Here is a 21,780-nt window from a genome sequence, read left to right as displayed (position 1 = left end):
TACACGGTTGGCGAGGAGTTTAGAACCCAACATGGTGTGGTGTTGGACGTACTGCTGGGCTGTTGGCTAGACCGATAATACGAGCAGGGCACGAACCGCCCCGCTGGGAACAGCCTCGCGCCACACCACCTCCATGGCGCCGATCACCGTGAAAGCGTCAAGCTCGCCCGGCGTGCGCCTCGGGCCCACACCGTCTGCTCTACCAGAACAGTGGGCCCGGCCGCCGCTGAGAGGAGATGGTCACGGCGTAGATCAGGGCCAGGCAAAGGCAATACGATAGGGTTTGCTCCGGTAGACGACGCTCACGGTCATCTCAATCTCAATCGCATCCAGAAGCAACCCAACCCGGCGTCCATGCATGTGATGACCACGAGATCCAAGAGGCGGCGTCCGGAAGACGATGAATCCCACCGGCAGGAAGAAGAAGAAGACGCAGGGCGGCTCGATCTGATCAGCCGCCTGCCGGACGACGTCCTCGGCGACGTTATCACGCTGCTCCCCGCCGCCGAGGGCGCCCGCACCCAGGTCCTCTCCCGCCGGTGGCGCCCGCTCTGGCGCTCCTCACCCCTCAACCTCGAGGCCAAGAACCTCGCGGCCGCTCAGGCCATCCTCGGCAGCCACAATGGCGGCCCCGGCCGTCGCTTCTCCCTCACCTGTCCCGGCTACGACTACGCCGACGGTTGCCCGGTGATCGACGACATGCTCCGGCCACCCGGCCTCGACGGCCTCCAGGAGCTTTGCGTCTCAGTTAAGGATGCCCTTTGGGATCCGGCGCCGTCGTCCATACTCCGCTTCTCGCCGACCCTGCGCGTTCTCAGCGTGTCCAGTCACCGTACAACACTAAAATTCGAGGCCGCCGCCTGCTGCACGCTCGATTTCCCGCGCCTCGAGCAGCTGACGCTCAAGGGCGTCAGCATCTCAGAGAGCATTCTCCATGGCATCCTGTCAAGATGCCTTGTCCTGCAGAGCTTGGTGATGCAGTACAACCACGGTTATCGCCGTCTCCGTATCAGCTCCCCAACGCTTCGGAGCCTTGGTGTATCGGATTGGGTGTATCGCGGCAAAGAAGGAAAGCTTCAAGAAGTCATCATTGAGGATGCTCCACTGTTGGAAAGGCTCATCCAAGAAGGCCTGCAGATCCGAGTTGTCCAGGCACCAAAACTGAAGATAACTGGGTACCTAGCTGATGGCATTTCTAAATTTGGAACCTGGGTTTTCAAGGTAGCGTCAGCCACTTACAGTTACAGCCTATAGGCATGCATTTGCAAGTATTTATAATTTATTTGCTGTCGCTCAATGCTCGCTCATACACTTCAGTTTTCCATGTTCATTTCAGAAAATGGAGTTGGTCACCCTGCCTAACGCAATGCGTACCGTCAAGATTTTAGCTCTCGACGTTTCCCCTCATAATCTGGAAGTTGTTATCGACTTCTTGACATGGTTTCCATGCGTGGAGAAGCTGCACATGGTGCTGACACTTCAACCTTTGTTAAACCCGGCGACCAGTTGAACTTTAGTTGATATTTCCATCCTCCCTTTTCCTTTTCAGGTGTTGGGGCACCGGAAGAAGTTGACGAATGTACAAGCGAAGTCCATGAATGTGCCGCGCCATGTTTCACTCGAATGCCTTGATGAACATCTCAAGATGTTGGAGGTGAAAGGTTATCGGGGCAACGTGCCACAAGTCAGATTCATCGAGTTCATTCTCTCAAACGCTAGAGTGCTAGAATCCTTGGAGTTTCGAACTGCTCGTGGCAGATGCGGCCCGAAATGGATTGCAAGTCAGCGTAGGAAGCTACTACGTCGGAGGGCCATAGCTTCTCGAGGTGCTAGATTCAGCTTTGAGCCCGAGTCTGATCATTGCCCGCCAAGTTCTGTACCCATAAAGCACATCCATAATTTAGCGCTCGACGATCCCTTTGATATCGGGCCTACACATGATGATTTGAGTGTATGAGGTTCTCTAGCTAGAGTCTAGCTAGGTGCGTGGTAGATCGATATTCCTTTTTATTTGTTTTATTTAATTGTAAAAGCCAATTTATCAGTTAGGCACTCGGCAAAGGTTCTGTTTCCCGTAGTGGCACACGTCAAGCATATGAATAATATTTGCTATTGTGGAAATGTTCTGGGCTTAGCTTCTGCGATCCTTATTGCGAACAAGTTTTGTTTCATTCATCCCGCTGGTATGTGTTTAGTTGCAAAGTGCAAGTCTGCAGCATTTGAGTTCCAGGAGGTTGTATTGGGATAACTAACTGCTGGCACCATCTGCATTGGCCGCTCTTTTGCCGTAGTTTTAATTTCATACAAATATGAGGAGATACCTATAAAAAATGAGAAGATATACAACAAAAAGGGGCCATTCTTGTGAATAGGGGAAAAAAAAGAGAAGTATTATTTAGGGGCTTAAAAAACTTGTGCATAAAGTGATTATGGTTTCTATACTACATAACAGAATGATAACTTCGCTCACTCCAGGTGCAGCAGCGCCAGCGCCATCCCGGGCAGATCAGGCTCCGCCACCCGGTGCCGAACGGCATCATCTTGCTGCATGTGTGCATCTCAAGGATTATTATTTGCTGCAGGTCTGCTGCACATGACGCAAGTGCTCGGTCTCAATACTAATCAGCAGTTCAGCACTGATAATTATATAGTGATGTAATTAGATATACCTACTCTAAATTACGCACCTTCTCCAAATATGAATATTTGACCTAAAATACTTATACTGTTAGAAGCACCCAACTCGATCGGACGGGCAATCACATCCATTCCTTTTCTCGTCTATATGTTAGAAAAAGATCGAAACTAAATTCTTTTGTTCAATTGAAAGGTTATCAGTTGGTTTAGGGATACATCTTTGACTACAAAGATTTGACCGAGACTTTTCTATGCAAAATTTTCAACTCAAAGTTTAAACTACTCCAATACTTCTTCATCATTGACAATAATAGTTTTTTTGATCAAATCTACTCTAAATTACTCATCTTCTCCATTATGAAAATTTAACTTAAAGTACCTACATATATAACCATCTGGTTATAATTATTTACCGACTATTCTCAAAGCATAACATGCATGTTATACTGTTGGAGAGGTTACAAGCTAAGTTTAGACTTCGAAGAAGACAGAAGGGCTGGGCGCTGGGCGGCCGGCTGGGGAGGAGGAACAGCAGCAAGAGTCGCGACCCGCTGAGGCCATGAGCGCTGAGGTGGCCCCCCGCCGGTGACCACCCAGTCCCGGCGTCCACCCCCCCTGGACGGTGAGCTTCCTTTCTCCTCTTCCTGGTCGTCTCCATGGACATATCCAATGTGGATCTTCGTCCAGGGCTCAATTTCTCCAGCAAGGTACGGTCCCTTTTGGGTGCTCGGATTTCGGCTCGTCCCTCTTCCGCTTCTACGAGTTTTTGGCTCTTGGCTTCCTTTTTTTTGTCAAAGATCAAGCTTTCTGTAAGCAATGTGGCCTTTCTCCTCCAATCGGTCATTGGAGGATCAACGGACCTCTTTCAAGTTTCTGAAGTGGAAGATTGGATCTTCAAGTTTTGTGTTTCTTGCAAAGAAGTTGGGCTCCTCATCTATCAGATGGGATCTTCTCAATGTGATATCTTTAAAGTGGATTTCAACTTGTTTAATGATCGTGGTTTGCACTTCGCCAAATTGGTTATAGCAAATTCTCAAGGAACTCACTTTCCCTAGATTTCTGTTTCCTCTAAGAAGACTCCTTTACCTTTAACTGGAGCCAATTCTTTGCCTCTTGGTCGATCTACGTTTCGTCAACGCTCAACACCATCACAAGGGTTTCATGATGTTCGCTTTTCAGCTTCGGATCTTTCTGGTAATCGTTGGAACCGGATCAATTCTCTTGATGTGCGTACCCGGGTTCATGAACAGAGAGCACCGGAGATTCAAAATTCAAATCAGTCTTCTCTTGGCATTAATTTAGACCTTAATTTGGGTCCAACAGGTCAGTCTTTTAAGGCTGTCTTAATTGGTAGCCTGGGTCCTATGACAACGGCTCCATCGGTTACAAATTGGGGAGTGAAACTGGGCCGAAATCAGTGCTCTAGATGTCTATCTAATACCCATTCCAGAGTTTCTTGTTTGAGGCCCATTCGTTGTGGCTCATGTTTTCGCTTGGGCCATTTTGCGGCAACCTGCAGATTTTGTCCACGTTTTCCTGGGCTTTCCAAAGATACAACTTCATTTCTGCCACCATGCCTGGATAACTGGTCATCTTTTCCGGTGAGCTCCTGGTTTCGGAATGTGATCCCTATGACCAGTGGGTCCTCCAATGCCAAGGATGTGACAGTTGGTAATTTTCAAGAGTTGGGTCTCTCCCTGTTGGGTATACCGGCAACTGCTCCTAAGGAAACAATTTTTTGGAAACGTCCCCTCAGTGGCGTGGTTCCAGGCGGCGTCCCTTCGTCTTCCTCCCCGGCCTCGGAGCCTAAGCAAAAAAGCTCCGCCGCCATTTGCAAACAGTGCATCCCTTACTCGCCCTACCCTCCCGCATTGTCCCCAAAACTGCACTGAAGAGAATCCTCTGTCTTCTTTTGGACCATCGCTGGTTCTGGCTGACCTCCAAGCAGCATTCATGGCTTACAAGTTCGTTAACCCAGCATCCTTCATGCCGCGGGGGTGTCAACGTCAGATGGTGGGCTTCCGCAAACCAATGTCACGGGTGGTTCTTGGTGGAGCGCACCGGAATCATAGTGATGTGGCCATTGCAAAGATTGAACCTCTCCCTCAGCTTTAGGTATCTTTTCAGTCCATACGGGAGCTTCTAGATGATTTTCTACGAAACTATAAGGGTCTTGCTATTCACTCAATTCAACCCTGTCCATATGGTCAAGCATATGTTCGATTTCACTTTGTGCATGATAAAGATTTTCTCATTGGGGGTGGTCAGCATCAATATGGTCAATACAGGATCTCTTTTTCGGATCACAATAGGGGTTGGAACAATAGACTCACCACTATGAACTGTGAGGCTTGGGTTATGCTTCTGGGACTCAATATTGATTATTGGACAAAATCAGATATAGAAAAAGCAGTGGCGGTTTTTGGGAGATTGCTAGTCTGGGAAGAAGACCCAAATAATCTAGCTCGTGTCATTGTTAAAGTCAGAGTAGTGAACTTAACTGAGATCCCCTGGTTCTTAGTATGTTCAGAGGGAGAAGACTTTGAAGGTAATTCGTGGACTGTTCAATGTGAAATTCTGCAATACAGATTGTTAGGGGTGGGACCTGAAGATAAAAACCAACCTCCTGAGGAAGTTGACCCACATAAGTTTGATTTCTTTGGATATGGTCAACCTTCCAATGCCGTTGGCCATAATGTTCAAGGTGCTGGTAATGGTGCAGTGCCTGCGCATGGTCCGGCTCAACAATGGGGTCTCTAGCCAGAGGGGCCTCAAGGACAGAATAATGCCCCTTTTATTGGGCCCTAGCCGCCCCCAGAAGTGCCTATTGTACAAGCTCTCCCAGCTAATCAGGAGTAGAATGTTCCACCACATGATGCTAATCAAGATATTTTGGTCCAGGATGCTAATCCTAATGGTTTGGATTTTGATCTAAACATGGCGGTGGATGATGATTTAGGAGGCATTGATAATTTAATACAGGCATCAGATAATCAGGGTGCTGAAGACCCAAGGGAGGATAATATGCAAATTATTGATGGGACAAACTCTTCAGGGAGTGATGACATCCCTCCTCATAACTTTAACAATGAACATGTGCAAGTAGATGTGTTCATTCCCCAGAATGATGGTCAGCCCCTACACATGGTCCAGGATGAGGTCAATGAAAATGAGCTCTGGGAGAAAACCAAGCTCAGGAAGGACACCATGGGCTTCAAAACAATCCAATGCATTTGGGCTTTGTACAAACTTTTGGGCCCTACCAGGATCCTATCTTCTATCAGATGCAGAGTGTTAAACAATCTCAAGCCTTTCAGCCATCTGCAGAAATATATAATCAATGGGCACAGTACTTTTCTTCAGGCAAGACAGACTCTCAGGTACAAGTCCCCCTGGCATGGTCTCATTTTTTTATGGCTCAACTTCTGAACCCTATGAGCTTCGTCTGGGCCAAGAACTTTTTATCTTACCAGCTATGCCATTCCTCCATTCAGAGCCGGCTGTACAACTCAACCTACCCAATAAATGTCCAAATGATAAACCTCTTGACTGTCCTTCCAAGGATTCCTCTAATCAGGGTAAGGGGCTCAAATCCAAGGACATCGTGTTTGAAGGGAATCTACATGGTGATATTGCAAGCTCTTCAGCTGCTCCTTTCATTCCTGAAGGTTTGGAACAGAACATAGTTGATCATGACCCCATTGGCTCTGAGATCACAAATTCACCTTCTACACCACTAGAAAAGATCATTCAAAAGGTCTCTTCTACCTCTGGTCCTTGGTCTAAGGCCCTGCTCAAGAAAGCACATCACATGAATGCATTATGCAGGGTTGATATGGGCTGCACTGTTAATGATGAGGAGCTTCGCAGGAGCAGTAGGAATTCAAGCTACAATCAGGGATTCAAAAGTTCTGGTTGTAAAGACAAGAACTGAATTGGTTGTTCAGCAGCCCCTCCTGCTTTATCAAAGGAGATTATCCGAAACTTGGGTGAATCGTTCTGTAAGGTGGATGCCTCCAAGCTCACCTCTGTTGCTTTAGTCAAGAAGAAGGGCACAACTCCGGTTGCAAGGAAGCTGGTCAAGAAGAAATCTGCTGCAGATGTTGATGATGCATAAGAGGCGCCAAGAAGCAACAAGAAGAAGCCCAAGAAGCAGTAAATCTGGCTGGGGCTGGTGGCATTCTCTTTTGCTCCTGATCTCTTATGCTCAGGAACCTTCTTTTGTTATATGTCTAGTTTACATTGGTTATGTTTGGAACTCGTGTCTATCCTCAGATACTTCTCTTACCTCTGTTTGCTCAGAACTGGTACAGGCAATGTTTGCCTACTCTATGGTTGCTCTCTTTTCATAATATACTATGAATCATACTGCTAATACATGGTTATGGAATGTCATGTGCTGGAATGTCAGAGGTATTAACTCTAACAAGAAGTGGAATTCAATTAGGGACAAAATTATTGACAGCAATTGTGATGTTATATGCTTGCAAGAAACTAAGAGAGAGCATCTTGACAATAATTATATCAGAAAATTTTGCCCCCGAGTATTCGATAAGTTTGAATACCGGTCTTCTGTGGGTGCTTCAGGGGGTATAGCAATCATATGGAAATCAAAACTTTTTGATGGGGAACTAGTTTTCTCTAATGAGTATGCCTTGTCAGTGAAATTTTTGTCCACTCTGTCTGATAATGAATGGGTACTTACAAATGTCTATGGTCCTTGTTTGACTGAAAGGAAACAGGACTTTATCCACTGGCTAAAACATATTCAGATGCCCGATAATGTTGATTGGTTGCTTTTAGGGGACTTCAATCTTATGAGAAGTCCAGCGGATAGAAATAAACCAGGAGGAAATGTTGCAGATATGCTCTTGTTCAATGAAGCTATTAGCTGTCTTGGTCTTGTTGAGATCCCTTTCAAATCAAATAAACAACAATCACCCTTGCTGGAGAGGCTAGACTGGTTTTTTGTCACCCCATCCTGGGCTTCATCCTACCCTAACACTTTTGCTTACCCTCTTGTGATGGAGACTTCGGACCACACGCCATGTATTATAACCTTTGGAACAGACATACCGAGAGGGAAAGTTTTTCACTTTGAAAATCATTGGCTTTAGCATGATCAGGTTATGGACATTATTAAACATGGATGGTCGATCCCTGTACAGACAACAGATAAAGCTAAGATTATTACTGGCAAGTTCAAAAATCTCAGAAGGGTGCTCAAAGCTTGGCAAGCTCAACTATCCAGCCTGAAAACAGTCATCTCCAATGTGAAGCTTATTTTATCCTTCTTGGAACGAATAGAGGAATGCAGAGATCTGCTGTTAATTGAATGGAATTTCAAAGACATCCTACAACAACATTTGCAATCTCTCCTAAGACAGCAAAACACATATTGGAAGCAGCGTGGAGCCATTAAGTGGGTAAAATTTGGAGATGAATCCACAAAATTCTTTCATGTCAATGCAACAATTAAGCACAAAAAGAACTTTATCAGATCCATTGAGGATACTAACGGTATTCCTCAAACCAGCCACAAGAACAAGGAATCCATTCTCTGGGAGGCTTGTAAAGAAAGATTGGGAACTTCTAATCCTCAACCAATGGATTTTGATTTACATCAGTTAATACACGTGGACGATGACTTATCCAGCCTGGAAGTACCCTTCTCTACGGAAGAAATTGATGCAGTCATTAACTCTCTGCCAAATGACAAGTCCCCAGGCCCACGGGTTCAATACTGACTTTATCAAAAAAGCATGGCCTGTTATCAAGCAAGACTTCTATGCTCTTTGCCAAGCCTTCCATGAAGCAAATTTATGCCTACAAAGTATTAATGGCTCCTACATTACGCTAATTGCTAAAGTGGATGGAGCTGCAACTGTTTCAGACTATAGGCCTATATCTCTGTTGAATAATTCAGTCAAGTTGATCACCAAATTACTTGCTAATAGACTGCAGGGGGCAATAACAAGGTTAGTGCATACCAATCAATATGGCTTTATTAAAACAAGAACCATCCAAGACTGTCTTGCTTGGGCTTTTGAATACCTTCACTTATATCATAAGTCAAGAAAAGAAATTGTTATTCTGAAATTGGATTTTGAAAAGGCTTTTGATTGCATTGAGCACAATGCAATGCTAGACATTATGAAGCATAAAGGTTTTGGACCACGATGGATCAAATGGATGAAACAAATCTTCAATTCAGGGACTTCATCCATCTTACTGAATGGAGTTCCAGGAAAAAGATTCACTTGTAAAAGGGGAGTTAGGCAGGGAGATCCTCTATCTCCACTTCTTTTTGTTCTTGGGGCAGATCTGCTACAGTCAGTACTCAATAATGCGAAGGAGCAGGGACACTTGCAACTGCCAATTCAGATTAATCACAATCAGGACTTTCCAATAATACAATATGCTGATGACACACTTATTATTATGGAAGGATGTCCATTGCAACTGCTTCACCTAAAAAATCTTTTACAGTCCTTTGCCACCTCAACTGGGCTGAAGGTAAACTTTAACAAATCCATGATGGTGCCAATTAATATCTCAGAGGAAAGGATACAATAGTTAGCTCAGACTTTTGGTTGTTCAATAGGGAAAATGCCTTTCACATACTTGGGACTACCACTTGGATTAACAAAGCCAAGAATTGAGGAATTTCTCCCTATGGTGACTCGGTGTGAAAGAAGATTGTTGTCCACCTCAAATCTACTATCTGAAGCGGGGAGATTGCAATTAACAAACTCAATATTCACTGCCCTGCCGATGTTTCACATGAGTACCTTACTGCTACCTAAGTCAGTATATAAACAAGTGGATAAATACAGAAAGCACTGCTTTTGGAGAGGATCAGACATCAATAACAAAAAACCGCCTAAAGCAGCATGGGACATGGTGATTTTACCAAAAAAGGAAGGTGGCCTAGGTGTCCTGAATTTGCAGACACAAAATGAAGCTTTGTTGCTTGAATTCCTACATAAATTCTATAATAAAGCAGATATCCCGTGGGTCCATCTCATATGGGAAAAATACTATGGGAATGGTAAACTGCCAGGCACTGTATCTAAAGGATCCTTCTGGTGGCGTGACATCATTAAACTCTTGGACAAATTCAAAGGAATAGCCTCAGTGGTAGTGAAGGATGGCAGTACTTGCTTCTTATGGCATGATTTATGGAATAATTAGGTGCCAACACATGTGTACCCGCATCTCTTTTCTTTTGTTCGGGATAAAAATTTATCTTTGAAGCGAGCTTACTCGATCACAGACTTACAGCAACTCTTCTTTTTGCCCTTGACGACACAAGCGTATAATCAATTGATTCATCTTGCTGAAGACCTAGAAAGATTAGACCTTTCGCATGATCCGGACTTTTGGGTATATATCTAGGGTAATGCAAACTTCTCTTCATCAAAGGCATATAAGTCCCTCATTGGACATAGGAGCATTCATCCAGTGTATGATTGGCTATGGAAGTCGCGATGTCAAAAGAAACACAAAGTCTTCTTTTGGTTGGTTTTGAAAGATAGACTTAGAACAAGAGATATCATGCGGCGAAAACATATAGCTATGCCTTCATATAACTGTGTCCTCTATCACCACAACAAAATTGAGACACTCTTCCATCTTCTGCTGGAATGCCCGTTTGCTCAAGACTGTTGGATACATTTAGGCCTTTATGCAGACTTACAACTGGATCCTTATTCCATTATGACTACCTTCAAAACTCAGCTTCAAGTTCCCTTCTTCATGGAAATTATCATAATCATGAGCTGGTGCATATGGATGGCAAGAAACGATTCAATCTTTCGTGGTATACCACCAACAACTCAAGGGGCCATCACGCGCTTTAAGACTATTTTTGCTTTAGTTCTGCATAGAGTTAAAGAGGCCTGGAAACAATCAATGGTTGAATAGCTAGAGCTTACGTTGTAATCTTCATGATTTTCTTCTTAACCTTCTTTGTATCTTAGTTACAAACTGCTTTGTATTTATTTTTGTACTTTTATTTCCTTTAATATATAACCAGCAGGGATAAAACCCTCCTGTTTCATAAAAAAAAAGTTTAGACTTCTAGTTTGTTTACCGAACACCCTCCTAGCGACAACCTCGGTCTCTTAGCCATTGGAGCGGGCGCCTGAAATTTCCATCGGCTGAAACTTTCTTCGATTTCACGCGCCTGCCATGCATGTAGGAAGCATGTATAGATTAACTAAAGATATGCCAAATTTTGAATCAATGCTTGCAAGAGCTCTGCTGCTCAAAATTGTCCCAACACGCCTCCTGGAGCCCAAATGCTGCAGACTTGCAATTTGCAGCTTAACACACATACACTACTCATGCCACGATGAAGCAAAACTTGTTTGCATTAACACAAGAATCAAAAAATGGATCCTGGAACATTTCCGCAATGACAAAATAATCATTATTGGCTAACCAATAAATCAGTTAACTACCACCTGATAAATCCATATAGCCTATCTAGTAACTGATAAATCGACGATGAACACAGTTAAACAAAATAGAAAGGATTGTCTTCCACACGCACCTAGAGAGACTCTAGTAGGCTAGTGAACCTCTTCAACTCAAATCATCATTTAGGCATCTGCATGACGTTATATGCCAAAGGGGTCATCCAGCGCTAAATTATGGACGTGGTTCATGGGTTCGTAACTAGACGGCTGATGAATAGGCTCAGGCTCCAAGCAGATTTTAACCCCTTGAGAAGCAGCTGTGCCTATACGACGTAGCCTCTTGTGCTGCCTTGGAATCCAGTCCACATCGCATACTACGCGACGATCAGCTAAAACCTTCAGGGATTCTAGCACTCTAGCATTTGAGAGAAAGAATCTGATTAAGCCCACTTCTGACGTGCAGGCCCGGTAACTTATCAACTCCAACGTCTTGAGATGTTCAAGCGAAACAAGGTCCCTCGCATTGTTGGACTTCCCCCATACATCCTTCCAGCTGTTGCCAGAGCTGAATAACTGAAAAAAGACAGGGGAGGATGGGAGCAAATTAATAAATGTCACCATGTAATTCTGGCAGCTGCGCAATCGGGTTTAACAACAGCTAAAGCATCAGCACCATGTGCAGCTTCGCCACGCATGGAAACCATGTCAAGAAGTCGATAACAGCATCCAGATTATCAGAAGCAACTTTGAGGGCTAAAATCTTGACGGTACGCATTGCCTGAGGCAGGCTAACCAACTTCATATTCTGAAACGAACATGAAACTGAAGCATATGAGGGAGCAATGCAACGAGAGAGACAGCGTATAAAAAATAAGCTAAGGGAATACATGGAAATCCCTAGGCTGTACGTGGCTGCAGATACCTTGAAAATCATGCTTCCGAGCATAGGTTCATTGACTCTATCACCAAGATATCCAAGTACCTTCAGTTTGGGTGCCTGGATAACTCGGATCTTCAGGCCCCGCACGCACGTTAGACCATCTGTGATGATACTTGCCAACAGTGGAGCATCCTCAATGATGACTTCTTCGAGCATTCTTTCTCGGCTGAGAAGATCCGATACACCGAGGCTCCGGAGCGTCGAGGAGCTGATCCGGAGACGACGATAACCGAGGTTGTCCTGCAGCAGCAAGCTCTGCAGGACAAGGCATCTGGACAGGATGCCATGGAGAGTGCACTCCGAGATGCTGACGCCACTGAGCGTCAGTTGCTCGAGGCGCGGGAAACCGAGCGTGCCGCAGGCGGCGGCGGACTCCGCGGGGAACTCAAGTCCGCCATGGTCAAAGCAGATGATGGTGAGCACGCGCAGGGTCGCCGAGAAGCGGAACACGGACAGCGGCGCCGTCGCCGGATTCCGGCGGCCGTTTTTCAGAGCCACAGCGATGGGGAAGGAGAAGTGCAGCCGGAGGCAAAACTCCTGGAGCCCGTCGAGGCCGGGTGGCCGGAGCATGTCGTCGTTGATCACCGGGTAACCGTCGGTGCGGTCGGAACAGCAGGTGAGGGAGAAGCGACGGCCGGGGCCGCCATGGTGGCTGCCGAGGATGGCCTGAGCGGCCGCGAGGTTCTTGGCCTCGAGGTTGAGGGGCGCGGAGCGCCAGAGCGGGCGCCACCGGCGGGAGAGGATCTGGGTGCGGGCGCCGTCGGTGGCGGGCAGCAGCGTGATGACGGCGCCGAGGACGTCGTCCGGGAGGCGCCCGATCAGATCGAGCCGCTGTGCGTCGCCTTCCTCTCCTCTGGGTGCCGGAGGTGGTCGCTGTTGCTGCCGGCGGGATTCCTCCTCCAGCCGCTGCCTCTTGGATCTCGTGATCACCGCATCCATGACTGAGTTTGTTTCTTCTGGATGGAATTGGAATTACGATGAGTAAACCATACAACAACTACTCCTAGGGTTTGGAGTCGTGAAGCTAAAAAATTTTTTATCGATGAATTGATGATTGTTCTGGTACAATGTCCTAGCTTATATTAATTTATACGTAGAGCAAGTTAATGTCCTAATCGGACATGAACTGTTACAATTATTTTAAATCTACTAAAGTAAATCTTTACGATTTCCTTTATTTGATGAAGACGCGGCGCTCCTCGTGGACTCTTCCTCCGATCCCATCGGCTCTCGGAACCTTATCTTCATTGGTTAACTCCGGTCAAAAACCTATATCAACACATGCCCCCAACACATGCCCCCAATTTAGGAATATAATATTATGTTCTACAATTCTTTCTATTGTCAGCACCCTCACAGGTCCCAAGCATTCCATGGCAAAATAGTCATTGCCGCAATTATGATCCTTTTTCTCTTGGTTCTGCGATAGTAATTTCTCGATTTTTAGGATTGAACTGGCAATAATTTATTATATAGCTGCTGCTCCCCTTCGTCTTCTCCACCGAGCTAACGGAGCCTCTCACCGCCACAAACCAAGAACTCAAAAAAGCTCCCTCGCGCATCCGGCGATCATTTGTTGCGATCTACATCACCTCTTTACTTTCTCTGATGCTGCTGACTCCACACCTAAGGTCTCATCAATGGCGACCCTCTCCTCCATCCCTGAAGTATGACGTATTATTGTTTGTCAATTTAGATCTGATCTAGCGGTCGCATTCTTAGTCTTTTCTTTAAGTAATCGCTATAGTCCTTAATGTAGGAACTTAAAAACAACCTTTTGATCCCAATAATAGCTAATACACCAGCGGCATATTTTCTTGGCCCCATGGGCAATGAGGACCCAACCGAATTTATCAACGCCGAGACCCAAAGAATTATGTACAAACACGCCTCAATGAATCTGGCCGACTGGAGTGGTGTCTTCCGTTCATGGCCGAGCAAGACCTCAGTTTGGAGAACATGGTACCTTCGCATATCGCCGAAGAAGGGAACAGAATGGAAAGAATCCAGGGTTGGCCATTGCATCATATTGTCACTTGCTGAAATAGAAAAGAATGAAGCTTTGTTGGTAGCTGCTTCGTATTTGTGATCCGATGCAATGAATGTGTTTCTGTTTGGTCATGGGTCGATGTCCCAAGTTTGTTGGATGTATATATGCTAACAGGTCTGAACATTACCACTTCAATCAATCCTTCAAATTGAGACACAAGCCTTCTCACAAGATGGATTCTGAGGGTCAAAGTGGCTGGTAGGGAGATATCAACTCTTACAGCAAATTATCCGGCACAGTCACTGACAGAGAGCATGCACTTTTCTTGAATATGTGGCGATTCGTATACTGCGGATCCACCCGCAGCCAAACAGCCAATATGCTATGCTTTGCGGAACAATTATTCCAGGGTTGCAATTTCCCTCTTGGAAAGTTTCTGCTGGGAGCATTGTATCGCTTAATGCACCAAGTATCAACCAGATTATTGGCTGGCAATGCCATCGGCACCACAGAAGCAGGTGTTGACCCCGTTTATTTCCGCTCATAAGCGGCTTATCGGTAGAAATAAATGGGAATCCTACCAAACACTTTGCTTATTTCCACCGATTCTCGATTCTCGCTTATATGGTAAGCTGCTTCAGAGATTTGAACTACGAGAAGCAAGAAAATTTTCGCTTAGATTAAAATCCAAGCGTGGCTAGGAGAAACATATCAAATAGGGATGTTATTCAGTCGGCCTCAGGTTACCCGTACAACAAAAAACATGACAAAAGCCGCGACAGTGACTTTACAGGCGACCGCTGTTTTCTCTCCGTCCGGTCGACGACACGCATGCACGAGTCTTCTTTTCTTTTCTCTCCGTTGCGCATGCACGTGGGTGGGCCCCACCGGTTAACCTCCGTCGGAATCTAGCGAGCGTCACCCATGAGTGCGATGGGGAGCGGTGGCGGCGAGCTCCCTCACGGGGAGCCGCGGCGCCAGGGCCTCCACGACGAGCTCCTTTTGCTGGGAGCGCTAACGCTAGGTCGAGGGGAGCTTCCCCGGTGGCGGCGACGGTGTGAGGCTGATTTTTTTCTTTTTTCTTTTTTTCCAAAATTTTTATTCAACTTTTTTGTGTTTCAAATTTTGTTGTTCTGATTTTTTCTCAAAAATAAGACAGTGGAAGAAACGCCCCCTAAGCATAAACCTAACGTGAACTATAATTTAGAATGGAAATACTACCTACGTTTTTATGCTTTTCTGAGCATTAAGGATGCAGCAACTTTAACACACTATTTTCTGTTAGATATGTATTTGTAAAATCTAACAAATTTTCTATTACAATATATTTTATAAAATCTAACAAATTTGCAAGATTGGTAAAGTGGTTTTTCAAAGCAAATATACAAACATGATTTTTATGTTTCCAGACTTGCTATTTTATAAGTTACTGAAAAACAGTTTTCCAAATGTTTTACCAGGACATGTCTAGAACGTCAAGTATTTATATAACCTCATTTAGTCACAAGAACACGCAGAGAACATGTACAGGGTGGAAAAACTTCGTTCATTATCTCAGCCTGCAATGAGATCCGACTAATATAGACACCCCTTTTCTTGATGCAAGTATATTCAGGCTGTTTCACAAGCATATCTCACTCGACAGTCGACACTAGCAGTACAGGTGTAATCGTGTTAGGCAAAAATGCTATGTTCTTCAGGCTGTTTCAGAGTACACTGATGACCATTAAATTTCACGATCAATATGACAAAAAGGATCTCGCAAATTACAGTATTCCAGCATCTGTACTCATCAAGCTGTCTCATGAAAAGTACCATGTTCTCTGTTTTTACTGGGAGTTTACTGAATTCGGAAATGGAGACGCCTTGTTATGCTCTAACAATGTCGCAGAACTGAAGGAGTTGTCTTATAACAGACTCAGTCTCTATTATCTTCAGCTTTTTCAGACTCTCTAAGCCACTCCTGAAGTTTCAGTTCTTGTTCTTCTTTGAACTTATTGTAAGTCTCCACCGTTTCGGCAATATCAGTAGCAGGCAAGCCCTTGTTCGTAGTGGATGTACCATCTGACAGTCGACTTGAAATGGGGACCTCATCCCTTTCTGTATCTGGCATTGATGCACCTTGTCCATCAGCTTGGGATGATTCTGGGGCAGCAGATGTTGCTGAATTCTCACTACTGTCATCTTTTGTTGTAAAATCAGGCTGTGGCCACCTGAGACTGGACGCCTTCTGCTTGGCGGTGTTGAACATTGAAGAGAGGTAGTTCCGGCTGCTACTTCCATTGGTAGCACCCAACTCCTCCCATGTTCCTGAGCTTTTCCCTGATTGGAAACCCCAACTGGGGTTCTGGATCAACCTGAATGCAATGAAAGTTTTGCCTTAAAACCAACCATACAAAATGGTGTTCAGAACAGATGTAATACATACAACAAGGGAATATGGGTTTGTCAAGCAAAGTTCCATAGTGGTTTGTTGGTGCCATGAAGCAAGATCTGAGTTTCGAACCTAACTATAGAGCTCAGGTAAATGACAAGCAATCTTAATTAACTTCAGGGTACATACATAACATATCAAATTGGACTGTTCTTGAATGAAGAAGGCAAAAAGGCTGGGCTTCTATAACCATAAAAAGTGAACCAAAAAGTTCAGCATATTTTAAAGACGATGATTGTAAAAATAAATAAAGTTCCCAAGAATTAGTATATCTGTACCCTCTCTTTGGTTGGGTCTTTGACATTATTTGCAGCGATCTATTTATGTCCTTGATCATATCATCAGCAAGTGGAAGTCCAAAATCAGCCATGGATCTCACGGCACAAATTGAATCCTCCATGTCTTCTGTGTGCAGTGTTACCTCATGAGTCTTTTCCACAAGTTTACCCTGGTGAGAAAAACAAAACTCTGTTAGAACTGTACAGAAAAATATCGTTTAATCCATCATCTTGGTTTGTAGCACCGACTAACAAGAGCTGATAACATCATTAGATGGCTCAGAAGATTACCAGCAGCTAGAGAAATATTACTTTGTTTGTTACAGAAAATTGCATTACACACTAGGTGATTAATTTAAATGATATTGCGTAAAAGTGGCATCAAATTTATGCTGTTCTGTTCCATGTAGCCATTAAATTTTCATCAAACTATATCCTGCAACCGTACATCACTGGAAACCTAGTTGTTAATCAAGCACAAAATTAAATCTTGACTATATCCAAACTACTGGAACCAAATTGATATGAAACAGCAAGAAATTAGAATAGACCAAGCACTTGACTACTTGAGCAGTATCATAGTAATCTTGCAAGGATATATATTAACTCAATTCCACAATGCAACTAACTAACAAGCTGCTAAATATGCACACCCTAATCAATTACTACTAGCTACTTCGTCAGTAATTCAGCAAAAACACACACAAAAAAAAAAATCAATCCTTTTCAACTTGTTTGCAGTTAAATTCTAATTTCAACCATTGCTTAGGATGATATGCGACTCCAAAGCTGAATTGCCACCAGTAAAACAACACGAATGTTTAATCTCCAAAGCACAACTCAACATGGACAAAGCCATCATCGTTACCACTGCTAATTATTATACAGGGAGCAGATTGGAGAACAGAGGGAGGCCAGGCAGCGAACCTTGACATCGAGGAGGATGGGCATGGACGCCCGGGAGTGTTGCTGGACGAAGTAGAGCCCGACGGAGGGCTCGTTGGCGACGTACTTGATCATCCCGTCCACGCCGTCCTTCACTGCACAGTTCACCACAGGCCCCGATAAACAGTCGGAAATCAGGAAGGAAAGCGAGGCGCTCGACGGAAATCCCCAGAGGAGGAGCGAGGATGCAGACGGGAGGAGGGTATTGGGAGCGACGGGTACCGCAGAGGAAGCCGTCGGCGGGGGAGAGGGGCAGCGACGACTCGGCGGCGACGGCGGAGGAAGCGGGGCGATGGTGCATGTCCGCGCCCGCCGGCGGGCGACCATCACGGACTCGCCGCCTCCGCTCGGCGAGGGGCTCTCAGATTCGCCTCCGCTCGGCGAGGGGCTCTCAGATTCGCCGCCGCTCGCAGAGAAGAAGATGGATTCGTGGTTGGGAAGAAGATCGATTTGGGAGCCTCTCTCTCTAGAGCTCTCTTTCTCTCTCCTGCGGGAAAGGAGGCTGAAGAACACACAAAATTGGGCTCCTGACTCCTGAGGGCAGCTGCAACTACCGGTCCAGTTTTACTGGAAAATACCAGTAAAAGTTAGGATTTTGAAACTAAACCGGTTTGATTCTTCTTTAGATGAATTCCTATACAGTTCTCTTCCTTTTCGATGGATTCCTGTGAAATTTTGAACTGCAGGAAGTCGATTTCAAACGAGGGAGGGTGGTGTTCCGATAGAGGAGAGTGTTCGTTTTTTTGATAATTCCCTATTCGAGACAAGAAAACAAAAGCTACTGGTTACTTTGTTACTTTGTTTGTTGGTACTTAAAATTTTTTTCTTCCCTATTTAATACTAGGTATAACTTTGATCCTTATATGATACCAATAACCGTTAAATACCATGTGAAAAGATAATTTTGCCCTCTGGAATAATATAGACCCCACCCGAGCCACCCTTATCCCTCCTCTCCTCTTCTCTCCCACTATCTGCCATGCCGCTCCAGGCCGCCATGCCTCCCCCGCCGTGTGACCTGTCCGCGCCACCCCGGACGTTATAAGCGGCCGCGTGGGCCGACCGCACCTCCCCCACCCCTCCATGTCTCTTCCAAGCCAGCCGTGCCTCCCCCATGTGCCATGCCGCTACCCAGGCTGGCCACGTGCCCACGCCTTCCCCGCCGCGCCATGCCACTGCGGGGCCAGCTACGCCTTCCCCATTGCTCCAACTGATCGCTCCTCCCAGCTCCTTGGTGTTGTCACGAGGACCGGCCGCGGCAGCTGTCCCCACCCCTCCCCACACGTGGGCGAGTAGGCTGCGGATGAGCCGGCGTCGGTGCCAGAGCGATGAAGGTGGAGGGCGGCGCGGCGAGGGAGGGAGTGAAGCACGACGAGCACACCCGCGACGGCCTGGCGTGGGCGCACGACGGCGGTGGTGGACTCATGCGGTGGAGCAGACGTGGGTAGAGCGGTGGCCCTGCGCGGGCGCACGATGGCACTACCACCTCCCCCATCGACGTCGTAGCCACCGCCTCCGTCCCGCCGCCTGACATCACCCCCATCCCTTACACCACCCTCGATGCCTCCACCCTGCTAGCCAACAACGTTTCCTCCATCCTGGCCGCCTCCCCACGCCACCTCAGCCAGCCTCCACTGCACCACAACCAACGCCCTGTCGCCGTCCCCACCGCCGCCGCTCCCGCCCAGGCTCCCGCCGTGCCCGCGGGCAGCCACTGTTTGCCAGCAGGAGATTGAGACGCCGGAGAGGAGGGTGGGTGTGGTGGGGCCCATATTCTTTCATAGGGGCAAAATTATCTTTTCACATGGCATTTAACGGCGAGCGGATGGAAAATCTAACAGAGTGTCATGTAAGGAACCAAAGTTATACCCGGTGTCAAATAGGGAATGAAAAAATTTTGAGGACCAAGGAACGAGTAACTTTTCTAGTGCCAAATAGGGAATTATCTTTTTTTTAAATAAAACAGGAGCACTGCTTGCTAATGCATATAAGAAGAAGGCAGCAAGCGAAAGTTGCATAGAGTTGTTATTACATAAAGATAGATAACTCACACAAAGATCACTTAACATAATAAACTAAGCAAACTCCCACTCCGGGGTGCCACAAGCAGCGCGGCGTACCCCTGCTTCTTCCTTGATCAGCCCAAGAACTTCGCCTGGTAGGAGTGCTTTGTGCTAAAAAATCCTTCGATTTCTCTCCCAAATATTCGAGGCCGTGTACATAATCACCGCCGCCAGGGACCTCCTCGATCGCCCGCTAACTTGCTTCAGGTTCGTGGTCCACCATTCCTCAAAAGAAACTTCCTCCCACTGAGGGACCAAGCTTGGCAAGCCAGTCCACTATTTAACCTTAAACCAAACCTCTTTCGCAAAACAACAGTTCAAAGCAAGATGCTGCTCCGTCTCATCTACTTGATCACAGAGGGAGCATACATGGTCACATGGCCAATTGCGAATAAGCAACTTGTCAGCAGTCAGGATCCTGTGTTGCATAAGTAGCCAGGTGAAGAACTTGTGCTTCCCTTCAGCAGAGGCTTTCCAAATCCAGTCTCCTCTGAATGTAGTGAAAGTCCCATTCAATTGAGCCTTGTAAGCTGACTTAGCTGTGTAGCAGCCATTTTCTGTCCATCTCCCCTGGATCAAATTAGGATTACTCCCTGAGAACTGCAGCTGCTGCACTACATCCCAAAGGAGCACAAACTCAGCCATTTCAATTGCAGATGACAATCGCCAAAGCCCACGTGTCCGTTTGTGGTCAGTTACATCCTCCCGGATAGAATTGTGCTTCCTCCAAGCCATCTTATACAGGTGAGGAGCGATATCTCTCGGTGCCCGGCCATTCACCCAAGTGCAATGCCAGAAGGTCGCTCTTCGTCCATCACCTATTTCCACTGAAGTGCTGGCCCTGAAGAATTGTTTGTCTATCTCATCACAAGGTGGAGATGATCCCACCCATGGCCTCTTTGGTTCGGTCCATGCATACCAAAGCCATCTCAAACGCAAAGCTCGAAAATTCCCAATCCACCAATCTCCTTTGACAAGCATGTCTTTGTCCACCCGACCAGAAAATTCCTTCTAATTTTATCAATCTTCCTAATGGCCCATTTATTTAAGGGAAAATAGTCAGATGATATAAAGGAATAGAGGAGAGAACTGAGTTAACCAACACTACTGGAAAAATCACCTCTAGTACCGGTTCCTAACCCCCCTCTAGTACCGGTTGTTCAACCGGTACTGACAATCCGGTACTAAAGGGGGTCCTTCGTTAGTACCGGTTGGTATCCCCAACCGGTACTAATTTTTTCCCTTCCCTTTTCTTTTCTTATTTCTGCTCCTTTAATCTATATTCGTATTTCATATTTGTTTCCTTTACGTATATTAGTTCTAATACGCTAATATATGGAAAGTTCTATATATCTATAATATTACAATTGAGATCTCAGAGAGAACCACTTCTGATAATAATTCAAATACACAAGAAAAGTAAATACGTACTTAAGTTGATACAACACTACTTGTCTTAGAGAGAAGTTCAAATACATAAGAGAAATGTTACATCCATGAGTACTACGGGCTTAGCTCAGATACCTTATAAAGATATGAGGTATAATTCATATCTCCAATCTTAAAGTCTAGATCGTCATCAATATAAGTTAGAGCATGAACTAGTGTACTCTCTAGCGATTTAGAATGATAATAATTTGGACAACCATAAATCTCAAAATGGTGTGTCCATCGCTTGAGATGCATGGTAGAAAGAGACCTTAGTCTGGAGCAAGAAATCTCTATTGCGCCTTGGGTATTCAACATTGTAAATATATCCTAACCTTTCCACGACTTGCTCCAGAATCGCTTGAAAGCTTATTGCCACCCAGGTTTGATTATAGATATCCTAAAAGAAGAGAATAACATTATTATGAAATTTAAAATATGTAACGATAATTAAATATAAAAGGATGATTAGATCCATACCATGTCATGTCAATTCAGATGACAAAGCCTCTCAGCAAACATAATCACACTACTACTTTCCTCCTCAAGCGCCTTTATTTTAAAATAATAGTAGTCTGGCACAAAGTACCCATGATCCTTTAGCTTTTCCAGGCATGCCTCCACAGCGCTCCTTTCATAACT

The 21,780-nt window shown here is 45.5% G+C and overlaps 2 protein-coding genes across 2 annotated transcripts; both read right to left on the bottom strand.

The window, feature by feature from the left end:
• Positions 1–11,078: 11,078 nt before the first annotated feature.
• LOC117861669 (uncharacterized) lies at positions 11,079–12,939 on the bottom strand. The gene is made up of 3 exons (XM_072294711.1): positions 11,983–12,939; positions 11,732–11,865; positions 11,079–11,625 (listed from the first exon to the last, which is right to left on the bottom strand). The coding sequence occupies exons 1-3, from the start codon at positions 12,937–12,939 to the stop codon at positions 11,262–11,264; spliced, it is 1,455 nt and encodes a 484-aa protein (XP_072150812.1). The 3' UTR covers positions 11,079–11,261.
• Positions 12,940–15,642: 2,703 nt separating this feature from the next.
• Positions 15,643–18,186, bottom strand: LOC117859588 (uncharacterized). The gene is made up of 4 exons (XM_034742721.2): positions 17,870–18,186; positions 17,630–17,742; positions 16,703–16,872; positions 15,643–16,347 (listed from the first exon to the last, which is right to left on the bottom strand). Exons 1-4 carry the CDS (start codon positions 17,946–17,948, stop codon positions 15,909–15,911), a joined length of 801 nt encoding a protein of 266 aa, XP_034598612.1. The 5' UTR covers positions 17,949–18,186; the 3' UTR covers positions 15,643–15,908.
• Between the last annotated feature and the right edge of the window lie 3,594 nt (positions 18,187–21,780).

Source organism: Setaria viridis, chromosome 6, assembly GCF_005286985.2.
Source record: "Setaria viridis chromosome 6, Setaria_viridis_v4.0, whole genome shotgun sequence".
In the NCBI taxonomy this organism is placed as follows: Eukaryota; Viridiplantae; Streptophyta; class Magnoliopsida; order Poales; family Poaceae; genus Setaria; species Setaria viridis.
The sequence above is the reverse complement of the archived record's forward strand: the minus strand, read 5'-3'. Positions and strand labels throughout refer to the sequence as shown.